Consider the following 24,155-nt stretch of genomic DNA (forward strand, 5'->3'; position numbering starts at 1 on the left):
CAAGTTTCATCTATTTTTGCACCAGTAATATTCCCCCCAGAGGGAGGTGCACCATTCCTGAAGGTACTGCAATACCAGGTCGATGCATGGAGTGGATGGAGCAAGCCCCTATTCCATCTCCCAGTTCCAAAAATCCATTTAATATATAGTCCTCAAATAGAGGACATATCAGATATTAAACTGATAAGAACAGATACTACACTTGATCTTAGCCAAAAGGCCGAGAAGCGATACCAAACCGAACAAAAATTAAGCGGGTCTCCTTTCCCGATGGCTTTTGAGGTGATGGTGGGTACTTGGCGCCGCAAAGCTCTCACCGCCCCATCAGAATCAGCACCGTTTCCATTTCCACAAAATACACTCTGACAACATTTCTACCTGTTTTCCAACTCAGCACCCTCTAGATCGACAATTTAACCTCAAAACTAGATTATTATTTCGATCATGTCAATTTCTCAGCCGTCTGCCTGGTTACTCCGATGGCGATTGGTGCTAAATTTGCATAGGCCCACCCATTTACCCAGCAGGCACTGTGAAACTATTAATTCATTGCGTGCCGGCAGAGGTTCCAAATCTATCCCTTTGATAGTTTCCTGTTCTATTGAGAGCTTCTAGCTTGAAAAGCTGTAAAAGGAATTTCCAGCACTTAATGACTGCCGATAATCTATCTGGTGACACGTAGCCTTAGGAACAATTTATCGGTGCATCCAGATCCTTTTAAGTTTACTAGATTTACTTGCTTTTACCCTTTCAACTTTGATTTCAGCGTGAGATGCACAAGTGTCCCGAATTATTAATAACACCTTTTAATTTATATTTGTTTTCTTTAATTTAAAAATTGGAGATATATCTGCCCTCAAATTAACTCATTATGCTTCAAGCACAATTAAAAGAAATAGCAAATATATTTGAGACACGGTTGGAAGGATGTAGTTTGTGTGAGCCCATAAAGGCAATGGAAAGGTGTGGTGGTGGTAAAATAGCTTAAGAATTAGCAGGTTTTTTATATAGAAGTTTATCGTTCTAGCCCAAAGCAATGACAAACCCACAGCAACAGTACCAATAAAATAAGACAGTACAGAGCTTACATCCCCAATATGAGCCAACATCCATGATTTGAGAGGACACCAATAAACTCAAATCCAGCCTTTCAGCTGGATTTATAGCTATTTTATCTAATGTTCTGTTTTTAATGTTCTGCTGAAAGCCGCCCAGAGTGGCTGGGGAAACCCAGCCAGATGGGCAGAGTAGAAATAAATTATTATTAGGGTGGTACCTCAGGTTAAGTACTTAATTCGTTCTGGAGGTCCATTCTTAACCTCAAACTGTTCTTAACCTGAAGCACCACTTTAGCTAATGGGGCCTTCTGCTGCCGCCGCGCCACTGGAGCACGATTTCTGTTCTCATCCTGAAGCAAAGTTCTTAACCTGAAGCACTATTTCTGGGTTAGCGGAGTGTGTATAACCTGAAGCGTATTTAACCTGAAGCGTATGTAACCCAAGGTACCACTGTATTATTATTACTCCTCTTCCTCCTTTCCCCCACTTTCCTTTCCTTTTTTGAAGCCAGTGCATAGAGAGCCACTCTGTGTGACAAAGCTATCGTCCTCACTCAAAAGAAACTAGACCATTTCTGTCAGGGTGTACCTGCTTGCTTGCGTCAACAATGGTTTCAGAAAGTGATCTCTTGGGTCTCTATATGAGGAACAGGCTAACAGACGAATGATGTCTTCCACCTAACATTGGCCACAAATACCAAGGCTGTCTGCCTAGGGGACAACACAGTGGTCATCAAAGACTGCAGTTGTGTTTATAAAGTGATACCTAATTCAATAAAGAAGTTGCTAAAGGAAGCTGGTAAGAGTTTGGTCAGGAAACTACAGTGGTACCTCGCAAGACGGAAAACTCGCAAGAAGAAAGTTTACCGTTTTTCGAGGTGCTTCGCCAGACGAATTTCCCTATGAGCTTGCTTCGCAAGAAGAAAGCCCATAGGGAAATCTCCGGGGACCTCTTTTAAAATGCTGGCGGTCGGGAGCAAAGACTTTCGCCCACCGCCGGCCTTCCCGGGATAGCGGAGAAGCGCAGCGCGTTTCTCCGCTATCCCCGCCTGCCTTCCCGGGACAGCGGAGACTGCCGCCCGCCAGCATTTTAAAATCGCCCCGGGACAGCGGAGGCTTCGCTGCCGCCAGCATTTTAAAATCGCCCCGGGACAGCGGAGAAGTCTCCGCTGTCCCGGGGGCTTTTAAAATGCTGTCGGTCGGCAGCAAAGCCCTCCTGTCCCCGGAGCTTGCGGGGCGGGAGGTGGGGAGAAGGGCTTTTCTTCCCACCGCCAGCCTTCAGAACAGCCTTCTGAAGGCTGGCAGTGGGAAGAAAAGCCCTTGTCCCCCCCCCCCCCCAGCCTTCAGAAGAGGTCGGGGGACAGACTGTCCCCGGACCTGGTCTGAAGGCGGTTTCCATAGGAACGCATTGATTGATTTTCAATGCATTCCTATGGGAAACTGTGCTTCGCAAGACAAAAAACTCGCAAGAAGAAAAAACTCGCGGAACGAATTAATTTCGTCTTGCGAGGTACCACTGTAGCTCTAAAATGCTGTGCTCTCAAGAGTGGATACCAAGGCAAGAATCTGGTTAATAAGTCTAAAACAGGGGTGGCCAACTCCCAAAAGACTGTGATCTACTCACAGTGTTATAAACTGGCAGTGATCTACCCCCTTTTGGGGGGTTCATGTCAAAGTTGTTGAACATTTTGTAGGAAGGAAAGCCCTGTTTTTAAGGGTTCAGGTTACAGTTGCTGAGCTTTTTTAGGGAGGAGGGAAGTCCCATTTCTGGGGGGTGCAGGGCAAAAATGTTGAGCTTTTAGGAGAGCCAAAGTTGTTCAGCTTCTTTGCAGGGAGCCACTGATCTACCACGGACATCCAGTGATATACTGGTAGATCATGATCTACCTGTTGGACGTGCCTGGTCTAAAACATCTTGACAAGCGGTTCTTCAAACTTGTTACCATACAATTCCATATAGCACAGTGCAGGAAAACACTCAGTAGGCATAGTAGCAAATTAAAAAAATATATACTTTAGCTGAGTCCACTCTTGCCTTAACTGTTGGCCATCTGTATTCTGTATGAATAAGAACTGCTGTTACTTCTGATAGTAGAGTATTGCTAGTGGGGTGTGTGTGAAATATACTGAAGTTTCCAAAACTTTAATGGAGTTTGAATCAGTTTTCAACACCATAGAGCATTTGGGTAAGCACTTTAACTACCAAATATCTTCAGGGAAGGTTTAATCAGCTGCCCTCTCCCTTACTGTTGACAAAACTTCACATCAATGCCCCTATGGTTTTCTGTCCTTTGAGTTGCACTACCTCCATATGACCAAGAGAGTACAGTGGTACCTCTGGTTATGAACTTTATTTGCTCTGGAGGACTGTTCTTAACCTGAGGTACCATTTTAGCTAATGGGGCCTCCCGCTGCCACGCGATTTCTGTTCTCACCCTGAGGTAAAGTTCTTAACCCGAGGTACTACTTCTGTGTTAGTGGAGTCTGTAACCTGAAGTGTTTGTAACCAGAGCTACCACTGTACACCCAGGTATCTAAATGAGCAAGTTCTAGAGCCTGCTGATAAAACACCATCAGCATACTTAGGGCTGTGTCTGCCAAAAATCACAATATTGTGATAGGTGGTGAACACCTCCAAGAGATTTTTGAGGCCCAAAGAGGGGAACACAGCGGCTTTTTCTTCACCACCTACAGCATTCAGCTTCACTGGCTGTCCACACATTCTAAGAGAAGTTTCCCAACCTTGGGTCTCCTAGCTAGCAACACCAGTGGTCAGGGATGATTGTAGTCCAAAAAAACAGCTGGAGACCAAAGGTTGGGAAACACTTGATCATTGTGGTTGCCCTTCCCATCACTGGGCACTGCTCCCCCCGCCACCCAATGGTTTTCCATGTGACCTAGAACATGTCCTCGAAGGCCGATGATGCCTCTTACTTGCCCGGAGCAAGTAAGCTAACCCAGCTAAGAGGAGTGTGCATAGAAACTGGCCTACTGTACAAACTTAACATGTGTATCAATTGCTCCAACCACTTTTGCCTGTGGCCGCGCCCCACCAATGGTTTGTGGCCCCTGGAAGGTTGCAGAAGGGAAATTGCCCTCGAGTTGGAAAAGGTTTCCCACCCCGTTTATAGTAACACATTGAGAGTCCAGAGGGTAGTTTCCAGCCACATTTATTATAAACATATATAACACACATACATGCCCATCAGCAAATACTTCATGGAAGACAACAATGTAAGATAGCAAAAAAATCAAAGAGAAAAGTTTACAACAGAGACAGCCTAAAATGCTGAATTTAGCACAATTACAAGTCCTGGGTGAACTTTTAAGGCGGCCATACCTGCCACTTAAGAATACAGTGAGGGTGTCAGGCAAGCCACTAACAAGGTAACCTATAATCTACAGCACCAGCTGAAAGGGTAGTGGCAGCACCCAATCAAAGTCCAGTTTCGTGCATGAAAAATCAAGGAGTTCAACATTAATGCTTGAATTAGATTTTGGCTGCTGTGTAAAACCTATGCCAGGACAAAGCCAGCTACACAATGGTATTTATATCTAGCATCATTTGAACCCGGATTCCCAGGGGCCCCCAGCAGACTAGCTGCTGCTCCTACTGCAATATCCACCTCCCTGTAACTGGACACCCCACCCCACTGGGTCTGTGCCTTTCTCTTGTGGCAGCAGCCTCGCCAGGCCCTCTTCCCTCTCGTATTTTTGGCACCATCAGCATCGATGGCTTCTCTGCCACTTCCAGGCTCTGAGAAACGGCATGGCAGGTCAAGCCAATTAGGGAACTAGGGACTCTTCTAATTCCTGGGGCCTATAGTCAGTGGCCAGTAGGGCTGCGTGCTGGCACCTCACCTACTGAACCTCCTCTCCAGATTCTGGGGCTCAGCCTTTAAGACCCTTGGGCACCATTGTCCTCTTCTACAGTAGCCTTTAGCAGCTTGAATAGTCTTGCGCCTTCAGTTCCACATTTCTGCAGAAGTCTTAAAAAGCCCTGTGGAGAAAAATGAGAAAATATGTTTAAGGGTTTCTCCCAACACACAAAACAGGCCCCTCTCTACAGGCTCTAGCTCAGGCATAAACTCGACCCTCCAGATGTTTTTGGGACTACAATTCCCATCATCCCTGACCACTGGTTCTGTTAGCTAGGGATGATGGGAGTTGTAGTCCCAAAAATATCTGGAGGGCAGTTTGCCTATGCCTGCTCTAGCTGTTACAACCAGCCACAGGTGCCCCCCCCCCATTTCCACCAGCTCTAACCAGGATGGCCAAAGGCCAGGGCTGAGAAGGGGTTGTAGTCGTCCCTTGTCTGAATGGGCACCATGTTGGAGATGGCTGTGGTAGAGCCTTGACAGGTATAGAGCTTGTACCTGATCCAACATGCCTTTTGTCCCAGTGCTTGAGGATAGAACCAGCAGATGGCAAAGCCGCTGGCACCGAAGACAGAACACTGGGTGCGCATTCCTGTACCTCCGGACATTACAGAGCCGGGCACTGGGAGACCCGGGCCTGCCAAGAAAAGGAGGAGCTGCACTGAAGTGAACCCCCACCACCATTGTAGCAGCTACACAGTTAAGCAGTAAGCAAAACCCCCCTCTTTATAAGCCATAGGAAGAGATCAAGAGTAGCCAATGCGGCTTCGCAACTCCTATCATCTAGGACAATATTGGCCTCGGGCCTGATGGGAGATGCAGTCCTAACAAAAAGTAGAAACAGGTGGCTCTCCAGATCTTGCTGAACTACAACTCCCATAATCCCTAGTTACACTTGCTGGTGCTGATGGGAGTTGGAAGTTCAGCAAGATCTGGAGGGCCACAGGTTCCCCATATCTTTATAGCTAGATGCACCATGTAAAATGCTTGAAAGCAGTGTTCTGATAACGTGAAGTGTTAATAACAAGTAGGGTTGTCATATTCTGAAGAACAAAAAAGGGGACACATTTGCAGACTTCTACTTTTAACTATGGATCGCTATGACAGCTCTAATTTTAAATACCCCTATTATATGTAGGCTATAGAAGCTGTGATATATTGCTAGTAGCAATGCTCTTAACTTTCAACAACAAAATAATAACACAATTTAAACACGTGTATCGGTACAAATATAAACCAATACCTTTCCGTCAGTTTCAGATGCACTTTGTTCTTCTTTCTGACACTGTCTGGCCTAAGCATATTTCTCTGTAGATCTGATCCTGTTCAACAACTGCTTATTGCTTAAGAGATAGGCACAAAATTCCTTGCAAGTAAAGTGTTTATAATTATATTGTACTAGCAATATACTTCGCAGTGATTCAAAGGGTAAGTTGCCTCCTTCTTTGCTCCACTGACTTTGCATCAGAGAGAAGATGCGTTCCACATTCGCATTATGTGGTGCAATAGCAAAAAAAAACTGTGCAATTTTCAGAAGTTCTGACTGGCACATGTTTTTGGAAGTCTCAAAGTACTTGGCCCACTTCTGATGCGCCTGTAGATTAATGAACTCATCATCACCTTTGTATTGATTTACAAACTTCCTGAGGTTGAAGAATTGATCAAAGCACTTCCCATAATCTATGGACACATGCCTGTCCAGGAGAAATTTCATGGAAGATTCTACCTTGTCCCACTCTAGTGACTCACTAAGAGACATCCACATGAAGCATGAAAACTCCTTCATGGGCTCCACCCATTTTTCTAGATATTCTATGCAGCTGTCGTATAAGCTATTTACTTCTGCACAGAATTTGTCACACGCCGCACTAAGACCATGCTTACGCTTTTCGGCTAGGAGGCTCTTAACTTTGAGACACATAAAGTTGTTGCTCTTACGTTCAGTAAGCATGTTATGAACACAAAGCAGAACTTTCAGAACCTCTACAACTGAATTATTTTCCCTTTCGAGTTCCAAAATATTTGAGTGAAAGATACTCATGAGAGACTGCAAGTGCAATAAATAAACCTCACTGAACTCATGTTCAAAAAAGTTTTTTAACACTGTTGGTGGTTTATTCTGCGAGAGGAAAAACGCCTTGACAGCTGGAAACAGGTGAATGAGTCTAGTGATACTTGGAAATAATGACAACCACCTTGTTTTGCTATGCGATAGCAGCTGTTTGTATTCAATGTCCACAAATTCACAGTACTCCTTTAACTGCTCTGTTCGGACTCTATAGATATGAAAGTACTGGTATATCCTGAAAAGGATGCCCTCAATATCGACGTCCAACGTTTCTGCTGCCTGCTGTACGCAGTTATTCAAAATGTGTGCTGGACATTCCACACCAATTAAAGTTTTGTTATCTAGCTCATTCTTCAACTTTGCAAACACATTTCTTCCTTCTGAATCCCTTGGCATCCCTCCAAACATTGTGTTGCAGTTGTCACCTGTGAACGTTATACATTTATTTAATAGTCCTTTACTATCAAGAGTTTCTTTCACGTATGATGAGATTGTATCTGCACTCTCGTTGGGTTGGCTTTGCATTTCAATTATTTTGGACTGCAAACCATCACTTTTCCAGTCAAAATATCGAATAACTATCGGAAACACCTTTACCGAACCATGGTCACTCCCGCCAGTAGAAACTCCGCAAAAATCTACTTCATTTTCTTCAATGCTTTTCAAAACATTTTCTAAACAATCAGGTGCCAAGACAGAATTTACAATTGCCTCAGTCTTGGTTTTTGCACTTGAAAATATCCTTGCAATATCGTAATCTGGGAACATGGTCCTCAGTGGGCCTGATGTGCACACCATCATGTTATAATTGTTGTGGTGCTTAACAGTGTGAAAAGCGAAAGTTCCCTCTGCTGCGGTTACTTCATCTTCCAAACTGCTACCTGGTTTTACGAAAAAGTCTGTTAAGAAAGAAGCTTCTCCCTGAATTGCTCTTTTGTGTTTTTCAGAGTCCACATGCGATTGCAGGTTGAGTCCTCCTTTACATGCCACAGAAACAAACGTACCTGGTTTACATATCATGCATTCACCTTCGAAATCATCTCTACCTCTTCTAAAACAGGTATACTTCTTCTGTAGCTTGACAGAAAATTTACATTTTCTTTTTGGCATTTTGACATGTAGAAGTGCACCTACAAAAAACAGTTGTGAAATAAGTTAATGAATACAATGCTACAGTATATGACCATTAACTTTCCCAAGAGCACCTAACAGAGGGACACGTGATTGTCCGTGTGGCATCTATGGTAAATGAAGCACATTCTGCAGTTTATGTTGAAAGCCCTGTAAAAAAATGGAATGATCTTGACCCACACAGAAGCGGGTTGCGTTCGCTTCAGGATGCGAATGGGGCTCCAGAACGGATCCCATTCGCATCCAGAGGTACCACTGTATTCTAATACATTAAAAATCCATCCCCATTTCCCTCCCACCCCACAGGCTTCCTTCCTTCCCGCAGCCCAGTTTTAGAGGAAGGGCGGGGGAACTCACAACTGTAAAAAAAACACAACACAAATCTTTGGTGGTCTTTCCAAGCAGCCTAGAGATCCACCGGCGGCAGGAAAAATCTGAAACCAGTGAGATCAATTATTCCAAAAGGACTGGAGTTAATTTATACAATATTTGAAAGATTATTGTAAGCAATTAACATCAGTAGCAGGGTTGACTTAAGACTTGTAATGAGAACCCTTCTCCCTTTTTATTTTAAGTAAAACTTGAATGTCTTTTCGTAATGAGTGAAATTAGAACTGGAAAATGTATAAAAGGATATAAAGGTTGACTTTGAAAGCCATGAGGAGGCAGGAAAGGAAGTCGACCGGCTCTGAAGAGCCAGAAAGTTAAAGTGGATAATAATGTTATAATTGTATATCACTAAATGGAAAACTATATATACACGTATATAAAGATCCACCGGCGGACCCCCGACCTGCTCATTAAACAACTTTCCCCGGTGCTTGTTTACCCAGGAGGAGGAGGAGGAGACAGGAATGCTCGATGGCTGAATTCCGGCGGGGCTTATGATCCCCGCTATGGCGCGCAGGACGAGCCGAGGAGCAAGCGGGAGACACGAGAGGCAGCGCGGGGGAAGCGAGGATGGACAACATGGAGGCGCGTTAAGGCGCACAGGCCTCCAGAACCGCCACGTGGCTCCCCTGCACCTGCCCTCTATAGGCTCCCCCAGCCTAGCAAATAGTAAAGAGGATCAGGCCACCTGCACAAACCCGACCCAAATGCCCCCGCGGATCCCATTTGACCCCCAGCCTCTGTAGGCCAACTAAACCCAGGCAGCCTCCCTCCCTCCCTCCTTGCTACTCACCTCCCTTGCAGAAAAGAAAGAGGAATCCTCCGCCTCCTCAATTTATATTTCAGCCTGGAGCTCTCGGGCGCCACCAAGTGGTCATTTTTTAAAAAGAAGTACAGTAGGAGGGAGAAATAGTGAGGAGCCGATCCACAACTCCTACCCTGATTGGCTGTTTCAAAGAATCAGGGGCGTGGCCTTGAGGAGGGGGCGGTCCTTCTAGCGGAGGTTCTCGCTATGCCTCTCCTACCCGGAAGTTAAACAACACAGTGCAGTATAAGGAAGTAGGCGAGGAAGGGCGTCACGTGGGTGAAGCATGGGAGCCACTGGAAAAATCAACCGGCCCCGGACGGTAATTGATCTTTTCTCTCCCCTCCCGCATCTTGTTCCGGGCTTTTGTTTTGTTCCGTTTCATGGCTCTTATTTTTTGATGTTTTTCCCAATGGGGCTAATAATGTCTAGCATTAGTCTAGAGGAGGGAGGGAGAGCCCGAGGCCTCTCCGATGTTGTTGGACGCCACCTCCCGTCAGCACCAGCTAGTACGGCTAGCGATTGGCGATTGTGGGAGTTCAAGTTCAGCAGGGGTTTGGAGGGCCACAGGCTCCCCTATCTCTGGTTTGTTTGTTTATCACATTTGCATCCCATGCAAAAAAAATTATTTTTTTTTAAAAATTTTTAATTAATTTTTTTTTACTCCAAGGAGCTTAAGGTGCTATACATGATTCCCTTCCTCACAACCACCCTGTGAGGTAGATTAGGCTGAGAGACTGACTGGCCCCAGTGAGTTTCATGGCAGAGTAGGGGTTTGAACCCTGGTCTTCCAGGCCCTCCCTTTAAAAAAGCAGCATATGAAATGGGAAGAGTCGTGAGGTGGTAGACTGAGCTGCATTTGGTGTGTGGTGTCTTTTTTGAAAGCATGCCTAGATTCAGATTTCCTGCCTTTTGAAAACTAATGCCCAGGGAAGATAAGCTGAAGGCCACCCTTCTTCCTTGTGTGCTAGCTTTTTACTTGTGAGGATGGTTGTTGAAGCTGAGCTTTTAAAAATACCCTCAACCGTCAGTCTCAAGTATTGTAGTATAATCTATTATACTGCATTTAATAGGTTATTGTATTTTAGTGTTTTGTTGGTAGCCACCCAGGGTGGCTGGGGAAACCCAGCCTAATGGGCAGGGTATAAATAATAATATATTATTATTATTATTATTATTATTATTATTATTATTATTATTCTCCCCTTTTGTTCTGCTGCCCTATGTGGATCCAACATTGAATTGTGGTCATAGGTTGGTGTGGATGTCCTGTTCTTGAATGCTTCTCTGGTAAGAAAAAAACACCCTGCTTGTAGGACTAAATACAGTGGTACCTCGGGTTAAGTACCGTATTTTTTGCACCATAACACTCACTTTTTTCCTCCTAGAAAGTAAGGGGAAATGTCTGTGCGTGTTATGGAGGGAATGCCTACGGGTGGCATGCCTATGGATTTTCCTCCTCTAAAAACTATGTGGGTGTTATGGTCGGGTGCGTGTTATAGAGCGAAAAATACGGTACTTAATTCGTTCCGGAGGTCCGTTCTTAACCTGAAACTGTTATTAACCTGAAGCACCACTTTAGCTAATGGGGCCTCCTGCTGCTGCTGCACCGCCGGAGCACGATTTCTGTTCTCATCCTGAAGCACTATTCCTGGGTTAGCGGAGTCTGTAACCTGAAGCGTATGTAACCTGAGGTACCACTGTACATTAAAAACAGTACAAAACAGAAACAGCATACACCTGAAATTGGACTGCCAACTAAAGATCAGGCAAATTCATGGAGGCCAAGTGGCTACTGGGATGTTGTTGAGATGGTGACTTGTGTGTGTCAAAGTGACTTCTCTCTATTTTAGGAGCTACAGAAAAACCTTTTCAAAAGGCGCCGCGTCCTTAGCAAGCAGAAGAGGAAGAAGCACCGGATTGTAGGTGCTGTGGTGGATGAGGGGCTCATCACCATTCATCACCTAAAGAAACGTTGGTGAGTTATTCTTTGCCTTGGAAGTTCTGGGAGAGTTCACCCACTGAGAAAGCAAAGAAGAAATCAGAGTCTGGTCATGAGGATAATTTGGAGGAAGGCAGTGCCCAGTCCTGCTCCCAGCCTTGAGATGGGCATGGGGACTAGAATCTAGAGAAGTGGGGAGAGTGTGAGCTGGATTGCTTGGCTTTTTTCTGTCATACTTGCAAGAAAAGTGGATTTGGCTGGGGGTCACATCTGTGCCGTGCATTTTAAAGCACATTGCAATCCAGCGGTGCGTGGTTTAAAAACCCAAACTTCTCTTTGTGCATCACCACCTCCCTGCCATTTCCCTCTCCAGTTCTAGCTCCCGAGCGAACATTACCCTCTCTGGGAAAAAGAAAAGGAAACTGCTGAAGCAAATCCGCCATTCCACAAAGGAGAAGACAGAAATGCAGGGTGAGCATTTTTTAGGGCCAGACCTTCAGTTCTCCCCCACCTCCTACCCTTGTCCCTTAAGCAGGGAAGCCTTAAATCAGTACAGTGGTACCTCGGGTTACATACGCTTCAGGTTACAGACTCCGCTAACCCAGAAATAGTACCTCGGGTTAAGAACTTTGCTTCAGGTTGAGAACAGAAATTTTGCTCCGGCGGCAGCAGGAGGCCCCATTAGCTAAATGGTCTTCAGGTTAAGAACAGTTTCAGGTTAAGAACGGACCTCCGGAACGAATTAAGTACTTAACCCGAGGTACCACTGTTTTTTTAAATACTGAAACACTTAGGGGCCATGAACTATTTTATGCATTCAGCAGATGTAAAGGGTGGGACTTTTCTTGGATTTTGCCACTTTAGGTTCTGTAGGGGTGCTTGCATATTTGAATGACCCTGTCCCTGTACAGTAGAAAAAGATTTAGCTGAGTCCACTTTCTGGGCGTGTTGGTATTATTATGTTTTGTTTCCAGGGGGTGAGGGTAAGGCAGATGGGAGCCCCACTTACACTCTGAAGTGGTGCTGTCAAAGAACAGCTTTAGATAGTATTTGGTTTTGTGGGATGTGTATAATTGGTTCTCTGCTACAGCCTGATTAGTTATGAATATATGAAGCCTCGTTTTAACAGGGATCTCATTGCCCCCCAACTCCCATCAGTTCTAGATATCATGGCCCAAAACATCAGAGGTGATGGGAGTTGGAGACTAGCGACATCCAGAGTGCCACAGACTTTGCACCCCAGTCCTTGACACATGTCCCAGCCAACCTGGGATTATATATGAAAGGCACCGACAGAGGTGTAAAATAGGAATGGGGTTCCAATCCCCGTCAGCCCCCACAAGTATGGCCAACAGTCATGGGTGATTGGAGTGTCAGTCCAGTAACAACTAGAAGGCCACAGTTCCTCCACTCCTACCTTTGTTGACGCAGAGAGCAGGCAATTTTGCTGCTCAAATGAGGGACTGCTCAAAGGAGTACCTTGTTCTCACAGGTGTACTTAGCTTTTGGTGTTGCAGTTCCAGCACTCTGGATACAAATGATTGGCTGAAATCAGGGGGGTGCTTGATGTCATGTTTTTTGGGTACCCATTGAAGACATGTTTTGTTCAAGGACGCTTCCCTTGATAGGTGTTACAGTCATGTATGAAAATTGATTGTCTGTTTATGGATAGTTTTATTGTTTTTAGAAATTACAGCTTTTAGAAACTGGGGTTTGTGTTTTATCCCATTTTTAAATTGCTTTCATGGCAGTTGCTGTACCACTGAGCTACTGTTTTTAAAGTTCCTTTTCTCTCTCTGTATTGCAGTTGAGCTTTCTCCAGGTCCAAATAAAAATGCCCAGAGTGGCAAGCGGCAGAAGAAGAAGAAGAAGAATGGGGGGGAAACAGCTGGCCCAGATGTAGAGATGGCAGAAGTGGCAGAAGTGGAGCCTGCAGCAGAACCAGGGAGCTCAGATCTTCCTTTGCAGTCTTAAAGCTCAGTCTCTTCACTCTCTTTCGTTGCCTGCTGGCAGAACTCTGGGGTTAGCAGCAAAGGCCATCCATGGCTGCAGAACCAGGAAAGTCATAAGGATTGGGCTTGGAAGCTCTTTAACCCCATGGACTTTGATGTGGCTAGATTTCCGTTAAAAACACACATAGTCTTGAGAGGTTTGCTAAACAGGCTGCAACTGTCTAGTTCCTTTGGCTCTCCAGATATTGCTGAACTACAGCTCCCATCATCCCCTGGCCTTTGGCCATCTAGATGGGGGCTGATGGGAGTTGATGTCCAAGAACTTCTAGAGGGGCCCAAATTCCCCATCCCTAAATTAAAAGTAAGGGTGAGGAACATTTTTCTCTCTCTGAGGATGTTGATGTTGGGTGGGGTGTCAAAACAAAAGTGAGTTGGTGAAATGCATACCATGGATACTCTGCACACTTCTATCATCCCCCCCCCAGCTATGGGGCTTGTTGAGGGTAAAGCATTTTGGGGAGTGTGTTCACTTAATGGAGACTGCAGCTGAGGAGGGACATTTTCTGCTCAAAGATCTCTCACCCTCTAGTGCAATAACTGGAAAGGCTGGAAAGTAGTCTTCATTTGGCACCAATATAGAAGGCTTTTCCCCCAAGCCTAATTTTAGGGTACAATTCGATTTTTGGCAGATGTTCCAGGGTTGAAATATTGTCCCAATAAAATAGCAGAAAACCAGTTCTGTGTCCTTCTGTGTTCTGTGTGTTTATAGTGGTGGTGGGGAACAACATGTTTCTGGGTTATTGGAAGGAGGTGTCCTGGATCAAAAATAAAGGAAATCTGAAATCTATAATTTACAGTAGTTTAGAAAAAGGGATGCATGTGGTGCTGTGGGTTAAACCACAGAGCCTAGGAGCCAAAGGTGTCCTCAGCTCTGCCTTGGAAGTCTGCCTATAGTCTGGACGCCTGCCCCCTCCACACCCCGCCCCCCAGGCTCCTTAAGGAGCTTTCAGCTTAATAGTCTTTACTGAATTGGTATAACCTCTGCGGCAGAGTTTACATGGCAGACTGGTTCTTTTTTATTTTAATGTTGTGCCATGTTCTTTAAACTACCTTGACAGCTGGGCAGCGGGTGGCGCTGTGGGTTAAACCACAGAGCCTAGGACTTGCCGATCAGAAGGTCGGCGGTTCAAATCCCCACGACGGGGTGAGCTCCCGTTGCTCGGTCCCTGCTCCTGCCCACCTAGCAGTTCGAAAGCACGTCAAAGTGCAAGTAGATAAATAGGTACCACTCCGGTGGGAAGGTAAACAGTGTTTCTATGCGCTGCTCTGGTTCGCCAGAAGCGGCTTAGTCATGCTGGCCACATGACCTGGAAGCTGTACGCCGGCTCCCTCGGCCAATAAAGCGAGATGAGCACCACAACCCCAGAGTCAGCCACGACTGGACCTAATGGTCAGGGGTCCCTTAACCTTTTTAAGGTGTTAATAAAAGGGCATCTCCCTACCCCATAGATGGAGGCAATTCGGAGACCAGTTGGGTGTAAGGAGATGTTTAGTTTAGTTTACCTTAGTTTAGAAAAGGAGGGAGTGTAGCAACTGTTTACCAAATTGGGAGCTGCTTATGTGAATTGATTGCCACCAGCCCAAGTGCTGGCGCTTAGTTGACATATCAATAGAATGGAACCCCCTCAAATCACGGAAGTCCCTGTGAACTTGTACTGTGTGTCAAATAAAAAAACAACTCCAAAGAGGTCTTGCGGCACCTGAAAGGTTAACAGGGTAATGAATAATGCAACAGCGAGTGGGAGGGATCCGCGGCTGAGCTGCCGGCCGGGCGATTCGACAAGCGAAGGGGCGGGCTCATGCCGCGGGATCCAATCAGAAGCCTAGGTGGTGATAGTGCTCTGCGAGACGGGGGAGTCAAGCGGGATCCAAGATGGCGGCGCTAGCCGCGGAGAGGTGAGAGCGAGGCTCACTTGCGGGGTGGCGGCTATGCGGGGGAGGGCGTGGGGGGAGGACTGTTTTCAGAATGGCTTCCCTCCCTCCCCACCGAAGACCACCAACTTTTCATTCCTCCTGAATTACCCTTCAACTTCCGGGGCTTCCCTTCAGCCCCCGCTCCCTTCCCACAGTCGCCTTATTCCCGCCCTCCAACCCCACATGGTCTCCCCGCCCCCATTGTGCTTCCACGTCGCTTCTGGAATAGACCTCGTTCCCGCAGGGCGCCCCACAGGTGCGCGTGCTGCTCCTTGCCCCGCATCGCCAGCCCCTGCTCACCCACCCAGCCCATGGTCCCCGAATCCCTTGCAGGACCCCTTTCCATTTCTCCACCCCCCATAAACCCCTCCTGAGGCTTGCAGACCCCTTACGATGCAGCCACCTGCCTGCACGCCTGTCTACCTGTGCTCTGCGCGCACGATGCATTTAAAACACCCAGTGCAAAGAAGCCTGGGAATTAATTTATCCTGTCAGGGATCTACATTTCCCAGCGCCCTTAACCAACTGCACCTCCCTGGATTCTTAGAATCACAGAATTGTAGAGTTGGAAGGGACCCTGACAGTCATCTAGTTCCACTCCTTTCAATTCAATTGGTCATGTAGTCCAACCTCCCCCCACAATTCTTTGGGGAGAGCTGTGTACTCTAAATGTATAGTGTGGATGTGATCCATCTGTGCAATTATTTTTTATTATGAGACAGATAATCTAATATCTCATTTGACGAGCACTGGTAGGCAGCAAGGAAATTTTACCATCAAGAAAGATGCATTAGTGGGCAGTAGGTATAAAAAGGTTGACTACCCCGGTCTAAAAGAAGTCATAATGACACCTTTCAAATTACAGGCCCAAAGCCAGGATGAAAAGTTGCCCCCACAACGTTTGATTTGCAGAATTACTTTTAAGTAGTGTAAGTCAACGAGATGTATATTCCTACCTCATTTGTTTTCCCGTTTTTAGCTTGTAAGACCCTTGAGGTCAGGGATCTGTTTTGTTACTCTGCCGCCTGCTTCTTTTCCTTCCTGCTCAATTGATTACTGTACTTGGTCTTTTGTTTTCCCTTGTATTTGTACAGAAATCTGAAAGGACTGGTATAAACCAGGGGTGGGGTGGAGAGTGAGAACGTGTCATGCACTTTCATGATGATGATGATGATTAATGAGAATACTAAAAACAGATCATGCTATTAAAAAAATCTGTTGGGCTTCTAAGGTGCAACAAATTTCCTTCTTTTTTTAACAGGCGACGCATACATCTCAGTTTGGGCAACTGCCCTGTAAAAGAAACAAAAAACCATTCTGACTGGCAATTGGCAAGTCAAGGCAACTGAGGAACGCTCCTCCGGCTAAAGCAAAGAGTGACACAGTGCTTGCCTTCCATGGGTGCCAAGCTTTATAACGGAAAGTGGAACGCTAATCTGAAGGGACGGCAGGCCTGCACGGAACTATTTTCCAAGGGGGCCCTTTCTGTGTGCTGTTTGTATGCTTCCCTCAACGCCGCTCAACCGCGCGCAGGCGCAGAAGGGAAGTAGGGGGGACAAAGGGACTGGTTCTTCTGCAGCTTTTCTCCCCTTGGGCGGTATGTCTGCTCTGTGTGATCCCCCAGGGGTGGCAGGGCATCCGGGGTCCACCCCCAGCCCCAAACCAGCAGCTGCTTCTCCATCGCTCAGGTACTGATTCTCTTACCTCTTCTCTCTCCTCCCTGCCACCTGTAAGGGACTAGGACATCCCCTTCATGCTGGCACCACCCAGTCCCCTCATCTTTGAACAGAGGGTGTGTTGATGGTCACTTGCTCTGATGGCTCTGGAAAGGAATAATTACGCTTGCAACATTTTACAGAGGTCCCTGCCTCGAAGAGCTTGCAGTCTAAAATCCAAAGAGAAGTGGTAGCAGGGAGGGTTAACACAGGGAAAGCATATGTACCATTTATGTGCATTTTGGGTGAACTTGCTGGTACTATTGTGCACAGCAACTGGGGTTGGACTAGATGACCCTTGGGATCCTTTCCAACTCTGCAAGTATATAAGGCTTGTTGGGAAATTGAGAAGTGACAGATGCAACAGGGTGCCTTGGGATGGGAAATAGGACTGGAGGCAGAGCATCTGCTTTGAGCGCAGAAAGTACCAGGTTCCGTATCCAGTAGCATCTCCAGGCAGGGCTGGGAATAACTGCCTGAAGCCCTGGAGAGCTACTGCCAGTCAGTGTAAACAGTACTGAGCTAGATGGAGAAAGGATCTGACTTGGTATAAGGGAGCTTCCTATGTTAACATGCTGGATCAGACTCAGGGCTAATAAATACAGAATAATTTTTGAAAGGAAGCTCTCACCACTGGACAACTTTCCCCTAACCTGGTCATGTTTTTCTTGTGAAAAGACACATGCATAAAGTTCAGATATTTAGCAAATCACATTTTAAAGCAAATTTTAAAAATCATTAACACCAGCCATTGTTCTTAAAGTGGACTGGAGCTTATGAATTAAACAGAACACTTTTTCAAGCTGGATTGGGGGAGCGGGAATTGAAAAGGGAGAGAAAGGCCTCTGTGGGAACACATGGTGATTAACCTAGTTTCTGTTGTGAGATGGTAATAAAGTAAGCCAGGCATAGGCAAACTCGGCCCTCCAGATGCTTTGGGACTACAACTCCCATGATCCCTAGCTAACAGGACCAGTGGTCAGGGATGATGGGAATTGTAGTCTCAAAAACATCTGGAGGACTGAGTTTGCTTATGCCTGGAGTAAGCCCTTGCAAGCAAATTAAGGCCCCACTTGCACTACACATTTAAAGCAGTATCATACCACTTTAAAACAGTCTTGTTTAGGAACGTTGGCCGAGGATTGATGCTATGTTTCCTTCTTTTTCCTTTGCCTCCTGTAGTTCGCAAGAGCTGGCCCAGGAAATCAAGGCCTTCCTTAGTGGTGTAGACCCTTTGCACGGCAACAAACTCACCCTGAAGGAGCATGCCCGATGCGCCATCCTACTGCTGCGCAGTCTGCCGCCTGCTCGCAGCGCCGTCCTGGACCACCTCCGGGGTGTCTTTGATGAGTATGTGTGCACCTACTTGCTGGACCTGGAGAGCAGCGAAGGTGGGCTGGGCTCCATCCGCTCCCAGGGTCCCAACCTGGACGACGTGGTGCAAGAGATCCAGGCCGTGCTGTCCGAATTCGTCCGCATGAACCCCAAGGCATGGGCAGGCTTGGTCTCGGCCTGGTCCATTGACCTGATGGGACAGCTGAGCAGCAAGTATGCTGGCCGGCATGGTGTGCCCCACGCCAGCAGCCTCAACGAGCTGCTGCAGCTGTGGATGTCCTGCAAGGCGACTCGGACGCTGATGGAGATCTACACACAGTGCCTCTCCTCCATGATCAGCACCTGCCCGGACGCTTGCGTGGATGCCCTGCTGGACACCTCGGTCCAGCACTCTCCGCACTTCGACTGGGTGGTGGCCCACATCGGCTCGTCCTTCCCCAACACGATCATCAACCGCGTGCTCTCCTGCGGGCTGAAGGACTTCTGCATGCACGGCACAGCTTCGGCTGACCTCCTCCTCTTCCCTAGCGCCACAACGGCAGATAAGAGGGTCCCCAAGATCGCCTCGGTGGTGGGCATCCTGGGCCACTTGGCCTCCCGCCACTCCGAGAGCATCAAGCAGGAGCTGCTAAGGATGTTCCATGGGAGCCTGGGCCCCACGCGGGACCAGCAGCAGAAGGCCACCGTGCCCTTCTTGCTCCAGCTGGCCGTCATGTCTCCCACTCTGCTGGGCACCATCTCGGCTGAGCTGGTGGACTCCCTCAAGCCAGGCGTGCTCAACCAGCTGCACCAGCACTTCGCCTCGCTCCCTCGGGAGGATCTGGAGAACATGGTCAGCATTGTGGTGCACCTCATCTGCCAGACGTCGGGAGGAGCTTACCGCACCCTGCAGTTCCTCATCAACACAGCCATGCCGGCTTCTGTCATCACCACCCCGGGCCTGGCCGTCCACGACAGCGTGCGGGAGGCTTGCGACCGTGTCATCCAGCTGCTGCTGCTCAACCTCCAGAAACTGGTGTACAACCGGGGCTCGGCCAGCTTGGCGGAGGCCCCTCCGCGGCCGGTGCCTTTCCTGGACGAGCTGAAGGGCCACGTGCGGGAGCTGTGCGTGGAGACGCTGCGGCTGGAGAGGAAGAGGTTCCTCTGGCAGCACCAGCTGCTGGTCCTCCTCTCCGTCTACTGCACCCCCAGCTGCGCCAGCGAGGCCCTCTTCTTTTTGCTGACGCTGGCCAAGAGCCAGGAGGAGCTCAGCCTGGCCACTCAGCTCTACGCCGTGCTCAGCTCTTGCATGAGTGACCTGCTGCCGGCCACCGTGAAGAAGTGCGTGTGCCAGATCCATGCTGGCGGCCTCTCAGAGCAGCACATGGCTCAGCTCTTCCAGAACCTGGCCTTGATCATGCAGAGGGAGAGCGAGGGCCCCCCCTCCATGGGCCACCAGCTGGGTGAGGCTGTCGCGGCGCACCTCTATGACTTTGGACAGCTCCTGCTGCACTGCAACCCGGAGGTGGCCCAGGTGGCAGCCTTGCTGCTCTCCGTCTGCCCCATGCCAAAGGCCATCCGGCCGGCTCACCTCCTTTTCCTCATCCGCTCCGCTGTACACCACTTCTTCCTGGTGCTGCGCTGCAAGTGCCCCACGGGCATCAGCTACGGAAGCCGTCTCCTCTGCTGCCTCAGCGGGGCTTCGCCCACCGCTGGCAAGGCCATACTTCAGTACCTGGTGGAGGGGGCCCTGCACCCAGGGAACGCCGAGCTGTTTGGTGGACTGCCCGAGCCTCCTGCAGTCGGGAACGACCCTGCCGCCCTGGAAGGCACCAAGGTCTCCCTGCTGGATATCAACCGGCGATTTATGGCCGCGGTGAACTTCTCGGGGAGTGTGTGGTCTGTCTTCCATGCCGGCGTGATTGGGAGGGGCCTGAAGCCGCCCCACGCCCCCTACCAACGAGAGCCGGAGGAGGTCTCCCACAACGTCCAGACCTTCCTGGGGTTGCTGCTGCGGTGCTGCGGAGCTGAGCGCTGCAGCCCGGAGCCCTCCCAGCACGCTGCCGTCAGCCCCGAGGCAGCGAAGACAGTGGCGGTGGTGCTGGTGGAGACCGTCTGCCCTGACATCACCAACAGCGAGTTGGCGTGGCCTCCGGAGGAGCACACCCGCAACACAGTGGAGCGGGACATCCAGATCGGGAGGGCTTTCCGCGACAACCCCCTGCTCTTCCAGCTGCTTAGCCTGGTGGCGGCGGGGAGGCCGGCCCTCTGTTACTGCTCAGTGCTTCTCCGCGGCCTCCTGGCGACTCTGATGGCGCACTGGGAGGCTTCGCGGGAGAACGACACCACCAGCTCCCCCTGGCACCTGCAGGCCTCCTGCGCCCTGGTGGCCTGCATGGGCGAGGGCCACCTCCTCCCGCCCGTGCTCAGCAACATGCATGAGATTTTTGACCAGCTGGCGCCCTTTGAGGTCCACCTCTTGCTCCTCAGCGTCTGGGACTACATGCGCGACAACAGCCCGCTGCCGCAGAAGTTCACCTTCAACGCTGGCACAGGACTCTTCTTCCGGGACTTCAGCAGAGACACCGACATTGGCAAATACCTTTGCGTTCTGCACAGCGTCCTGCATAAAAACATTGACCGGCTGGGGCTGCTCTCGGGGCGCTTCCAGATCTAGTGCCCCTTTTGGTGTTTTTGCCCTGTGGGATTGGTCAGCCCGCCTGCCACTGTCGGGAGAGAACATCCTGCCTTCCTGCTTTTGATTGTAAGCAAAGGGAAAACTGTCATATGACTTGTCCAGGTGTGCAGCAGTTGGGGGTTGTCATGAGAAAGAAGGAACAGAAGGTCCTTCTTTCCCAGGCCTTATCTGTATCCTCAGCTTCGATGTGATGCCACCCCAGCTGGTGTTGGCAGCTTAGTTTGCAGAAGGACCTACGAAGTGTGAGCTGAAAATGCAGTTGTAAGTCATGAGATGTTGCTTCAAAAACACAACATGCAGCAAGTAGAGAAGTTGCCAGGATGACCTGGCACTTGAGAGGGTCAGAGGCCTCGGTTAAAGCCAGATGGTACCAGTATGGACACAGTCTTGTGTACTCTGCTGTGTGCCATGTGATATGGCTGTCAGTGTCAGTTGACATGACCATATCCAGGTAGCCTGAGGGGAGAATGCCTGAAGCTTTTGCATTTCTCTATCTTGTTTTTCCAGATCTGTTAGCTCACTTCCTATGGTCATATATGGCTGGTTTCTCAATGTCTTGCTATGATCTGGAAATCTGTTAAGATTCCCACAGAGGTTACAATCGCTGAGCAGGTACACATTCCTAAATGCACAAGAATAGGGAGGGAGCAAGGAGGGAAAAATTGGTGAATAAATTCTGGTACAAACCACCCCTCCCCGCAAAAAAACCCAAACCCATTTCCCTGTAATAAAGGACAAATAGATTAAGTAATAATCACTTACTGGGCTGCTCAGTTGGTGAGTGGGTATAAGAATGTGCAAATATTTCTAGTTACACAGAGCTGGTGAAATGTTGCCCTTCTGAAGAGCTCTGCATAACTTGGAAGACTTTTATGTTTCTGGGTTATGCAGAGCTCTTCTGTGGGCCCAAAATGCAAATGCTTCAACACGAGCAGGGCCCAGTCAGTACTGCCTTGCTTGACATGAGAGTGTTTCCCCCAGACTGCTTCACTAAAGTAAGGATTTGGGCAGGTGAAGCCATTTGCCTGTTGGGCTGCTTCTTAGAGTGGCTCTGAGCTGGCCATTGATTGCCCCCTACTGCAATTCCTGGTGATGGGGGTTTGCCACATGGGGTTGTAGCCAGCTAAGTCCTATTCATTGAAACTTTGATTTCAGTGGGCCTTCTCTGAGTAGCACTTGGATACAACACTTTGCATAAACAGATGTGGCCAGCTTATCTTACAAAACTGAGGGCTCTTCTCCAGAAGGTTTCTGATGCTGTTGTGTGGGAACAACTGACCATAATGCCAGAACTTGCCTAAACTTATCCATGCATACTTGAGCACTGATCTATATAGCCAGTCCAAAGAGAGATGTCCCCCTATTGGTACCAGAGCTCCGCTTGTGTGTGACAAGAGTCCTGCTTGACCTCCTTGTGCCTAAATGCCGTATGGGCAATTACTACTTTCCTTTTCAGGGACGATTCAAGTGCTACAAAGAGGTCATGTGTAGCACGGGGTTCTTGCTGTCAGTCATTTTCAGCAGGGCTGGAGGGTTGCTGGCCTTTCTGCTTTTGCATCATCACAGCCCAGTTGGGTGGTTTTTGTGGGAGGTGATGGGTTAAACTGTTTTCTAAATAATAAAAAAGTGAAGAAGGAACTTCTGTGCCTTTGCTTTTTCAGTTAGAGACAGAGGGCTAAGAGAATTTCCATCTGGATGGCGAAATAAACAGTTGCAACAATGTGGTTGAGCAAATTTCAATTTCTTTTTTAAAAAAGGAAAAGGAGCTTATATGACTCTGCAGCTGGCTTGGCATACAAAGAGCAGCTCACACAGCACTGGCACTTTGTCCAGAAACAGTGTTCCTGCAAATTCTTTGTCATTTGTAAAAAATAATCATCATAATTAAATGACAAATTCCAGCCAACGAAAGAACACCAGCGGCCTTCCACCTGGGTTTGCTCAGGGGTTTAGGAAGCCAAAGAAGATCAGTGCAATTTTGTGATCTGCGGTTAGAATCAGTTCTGTTTCAAAAGGTTCAGTCTGCCATCTTGATTTAAAAAACCTGTCCAAACACAGAGAAAAACTTGTTCCTTGATCTCGGGAAGCATTGTGCAAAATTTGGTTATGGTATTTTAAGAGGTATTCAAAATGCAGAGCGAGCCAGCAGTAAATCACACTCTGCAAGTTGGAGTTAACTCTTTATTAGCAAAAACACAATCTGCACAGGAGTGTCAGGCCTAATGAGCAACTCATCTCCAGTAGATCTTGCCTCCATGAAGCAGCTGCTGAGACTAAAGGTCCCCGCCTCCCCACAGCTGCCTACATCCCCTCCTCTCCAGGGTTTTCCCCAAGCAATTGGCGATGGCGACTATGCATCACCAATCCTTTCTCCACCCTTTTCATGTCTCTTCTGGTTCTGGGAGGCAGGGAGGAGAGCTTGTCGCAGCAGGAGTGGGAGACACCCTTGACCTCTCTCCTCCCACCCTCGTGCTTCAGCTTCTGCCTCTGATTCCAGACTTCTCTCTGACACAGACTCTCCAGCTCACTAGGCCCTGTTACCTCTTCGGCTTCTGACACCTCCTCTTCCCAGTCTTCTCCTTTGGGCTACTACTCATTGTTATCCCACCACCACTCCCCATTCCCCAAGTTCTGATCCTTCTCCCCTTGGTGCTTCTCCATCTGGTTTCTCCCGCCATTCCTTTGTGTCCAGCCAGTCCATAACAACAAAGAACTGTCCAAAATATGTAGTAGATATACATAAAGGTAAAGGGACCCCTGACCATTAGGTCCAGTCGTGGCTGACTCTGGGGTTGCAGTGCTCATCTCGCTTTATTGGCCGAGGGAGCTGGCGTACAGCTTCCGGGTCATGTGGCCAGCATGACTAAGCCGCTTCTGGCGAACCAGAGCAGCGCACGGAAACCCCGTTTACCTTCCCGCCGGAGCGGTACCTATTTATCTACTTGCACTTTGACGTGCTTTCGAACTGCTAGACTGGCAGGAGCAGGGACCGAGCAATGGGAGCTCACCCCGTCGCAGGGATTCAAACCGCCGACCTTCTGATCAGCAAGTCCTAGGCTCTGGTTTAACCCACAGCGCCACCTGCGTCCCAGTAGATATACATACAAACAAACAAACAAACAAACAAACATATAAGAACCCTGTTGCATCAGGCCATTGTCTCATCGAAGTCCAGCCTCCTGTTCACACTGACTGATCAGATCCCTCGCAGGTGGACAGAGTGCTGTTGTG

The 24,155-nt window shown here is 48.3% G+C and overlaps 3 protein-coding genes and 2 non-coding genes across 6 annotated transcripts; 2 read left to right on the forward strand and 3 right to left on the reverse strand.

Annotated features, from left to right (window-relative positions):
• Positions 1-41: 41 nt before the first annotated feature.
• LOC128404519 (U2 spliceosomal RNA) lies at positions 42-232 on the reverse strand. Its single transcript, XR_008328120.1, has one exon. It is a non-coding gene; the product is annotated as a U2 spliceosomal RNA (small nuclear RNA).
• A 3,979-nt stretch (positions 233-4,211) lies between these two features.
• On the reverse strand, positions 4,212-9,403 carry LOC128403661 (uncharacterized). Of its 2 annotated transcripts, none has more exons than XR_008327993.1 (3): positions 9,318-9,399; positions 8,008-8,133; positions 4,212-5,057 (listed from the first exon to the last, which is right to left on the reverse strand). XR_008327993.1 is itself a non-coding variant. In XM_053368627.1 (3 exons), the coding sequence occupies exon 2, from the start codon at positions 8,111-8,113 to the stop codon at positions 6,230-6,232; it is 1,884 nt and encodes a 627-aa protein (XP_053224602.1). In that variant the 5' UTR covers positions 8,114-8,133; positions 9,318-9,403; the 3' UTR covers positions 4,212-5,057; positions 6,179-6,229. The 2 variants fall into 2 exon arrangements, 1 of the variants encoding a protein (XP_053224602.1); XM_053368627.1 differs by having other exon boundaries at positions 6,179-8,133; positions 9,318-9,403.
• Positions 5,449-5,589, reverse strand: LOC128404534 (small nucleolar RNA SNORA57). Its single transcript, XR_008328131.1, has one exon. It is a non-coding gene; the product is annotated as a small nucleolar RNA SNORA57 (small nucleolar RNA).
• A 134-nt stretch (positions 9,404-9,537) lies between the features above and the next one.
• On the forward strand, positions 9,538-13,958 carry C16H11orf98 (chromosome 16 C11orf98 homolog). Its single transcript, XM_053368628.1, has 4 exons — positions 9,538-9,651; positions 11,183-11,307; positions 11,645-11,742; positions 13,079-13,958. The coding sequence occupies exons 1-4, from the start codon at positions 9,616-9,618 to the stop codon at positions 13,243-13,245; spliced, it is 426 nt and encodes a 141-aa protein (XP_053224603.1). The 5' UTR covers positions 9,538-9,615; the 3' UTR covers positions 13,246-13,958.
• Positions 13,959-15,097: 1,139 nt separating this feature from the next.
• On the forward strand, positions 15,098-22,562 carry INTS5 (integrator complex subunit 5). Its single transcript, XM_053368653.1, has 3 exons — positions 15,098-15,179; positions 16,459-16,885; positions 18,095-22,562. The coding sequence occupies exons 2-3, from the start codon at positions 16,698-16,700 to the stop codon at positions 20,901-20,903; spliced, it is 2,997 nt and encodes a 998-aa protein (XP_053224628.1). The 5' UTR covers positions 15,098-15,179; positions 16,459-16,697; the 3' UTR covers positions 20,904-22,562.
• Positions 22,563-24,155: the final 1,593 nt, after the last annotated feature.

Source organism: Podarcis raffonei, chromosome 16 (assembly GCF_027172205.1).
Source record: "Podarcis raffonei isolate rPodRaf1 chromosome 16, rPodRaf1.pri, whole genome shotgun sequence".
Lineage (NCBI taxonomy): Eukaryota > Metazoa > Chordata > Lepidosauria > Squamata > Lacertidae > Podarcis > Podarcis raffonei.

Coding starts and splice junctions, on each gene's coding strand:
- LOC128403661 (XM_053368627.1), bottom strand. CDS start 8,113: ATGCCAAAAAGAAAATGTAAATTTTCTGTCAAGCTACAGAAGAAGTAT.
- C16H11orf98 (XM_053368628.1), top strand. CDS start 9,616: ATGGGAGCCACTGGAAAAATCAACCGGCCCCGGACG. Junction 9,652..11,182: donor AAATCAACCGGCCCCGGACG/GTAATTGATCTT, acceptor TCTCTATTTTAG/GAGCTACAGAAAAACCTTTT. Junction 11,308..11,644: donor CATCACCTAAAGAAACGTTG/GTGAGTTATTCT, acceptor TTCCCTCTCCAG/TTCTAGCTCCCGAGCGAACA.
- INTS5 (XM_053368653.1), top strand. CDS start 16,698: ATGCTTCCCTCAACGCCGCTCAACCGCGCGCAGGCGCAGAAGGGAAGT. Junction 16,886..18,094: donor GCTGCTTCTCCATCGCTCAG/GTACTGATTCTC, acceptor TGCCTCCTGTAG/TTCGCAAGAGCTGGCCCAGG.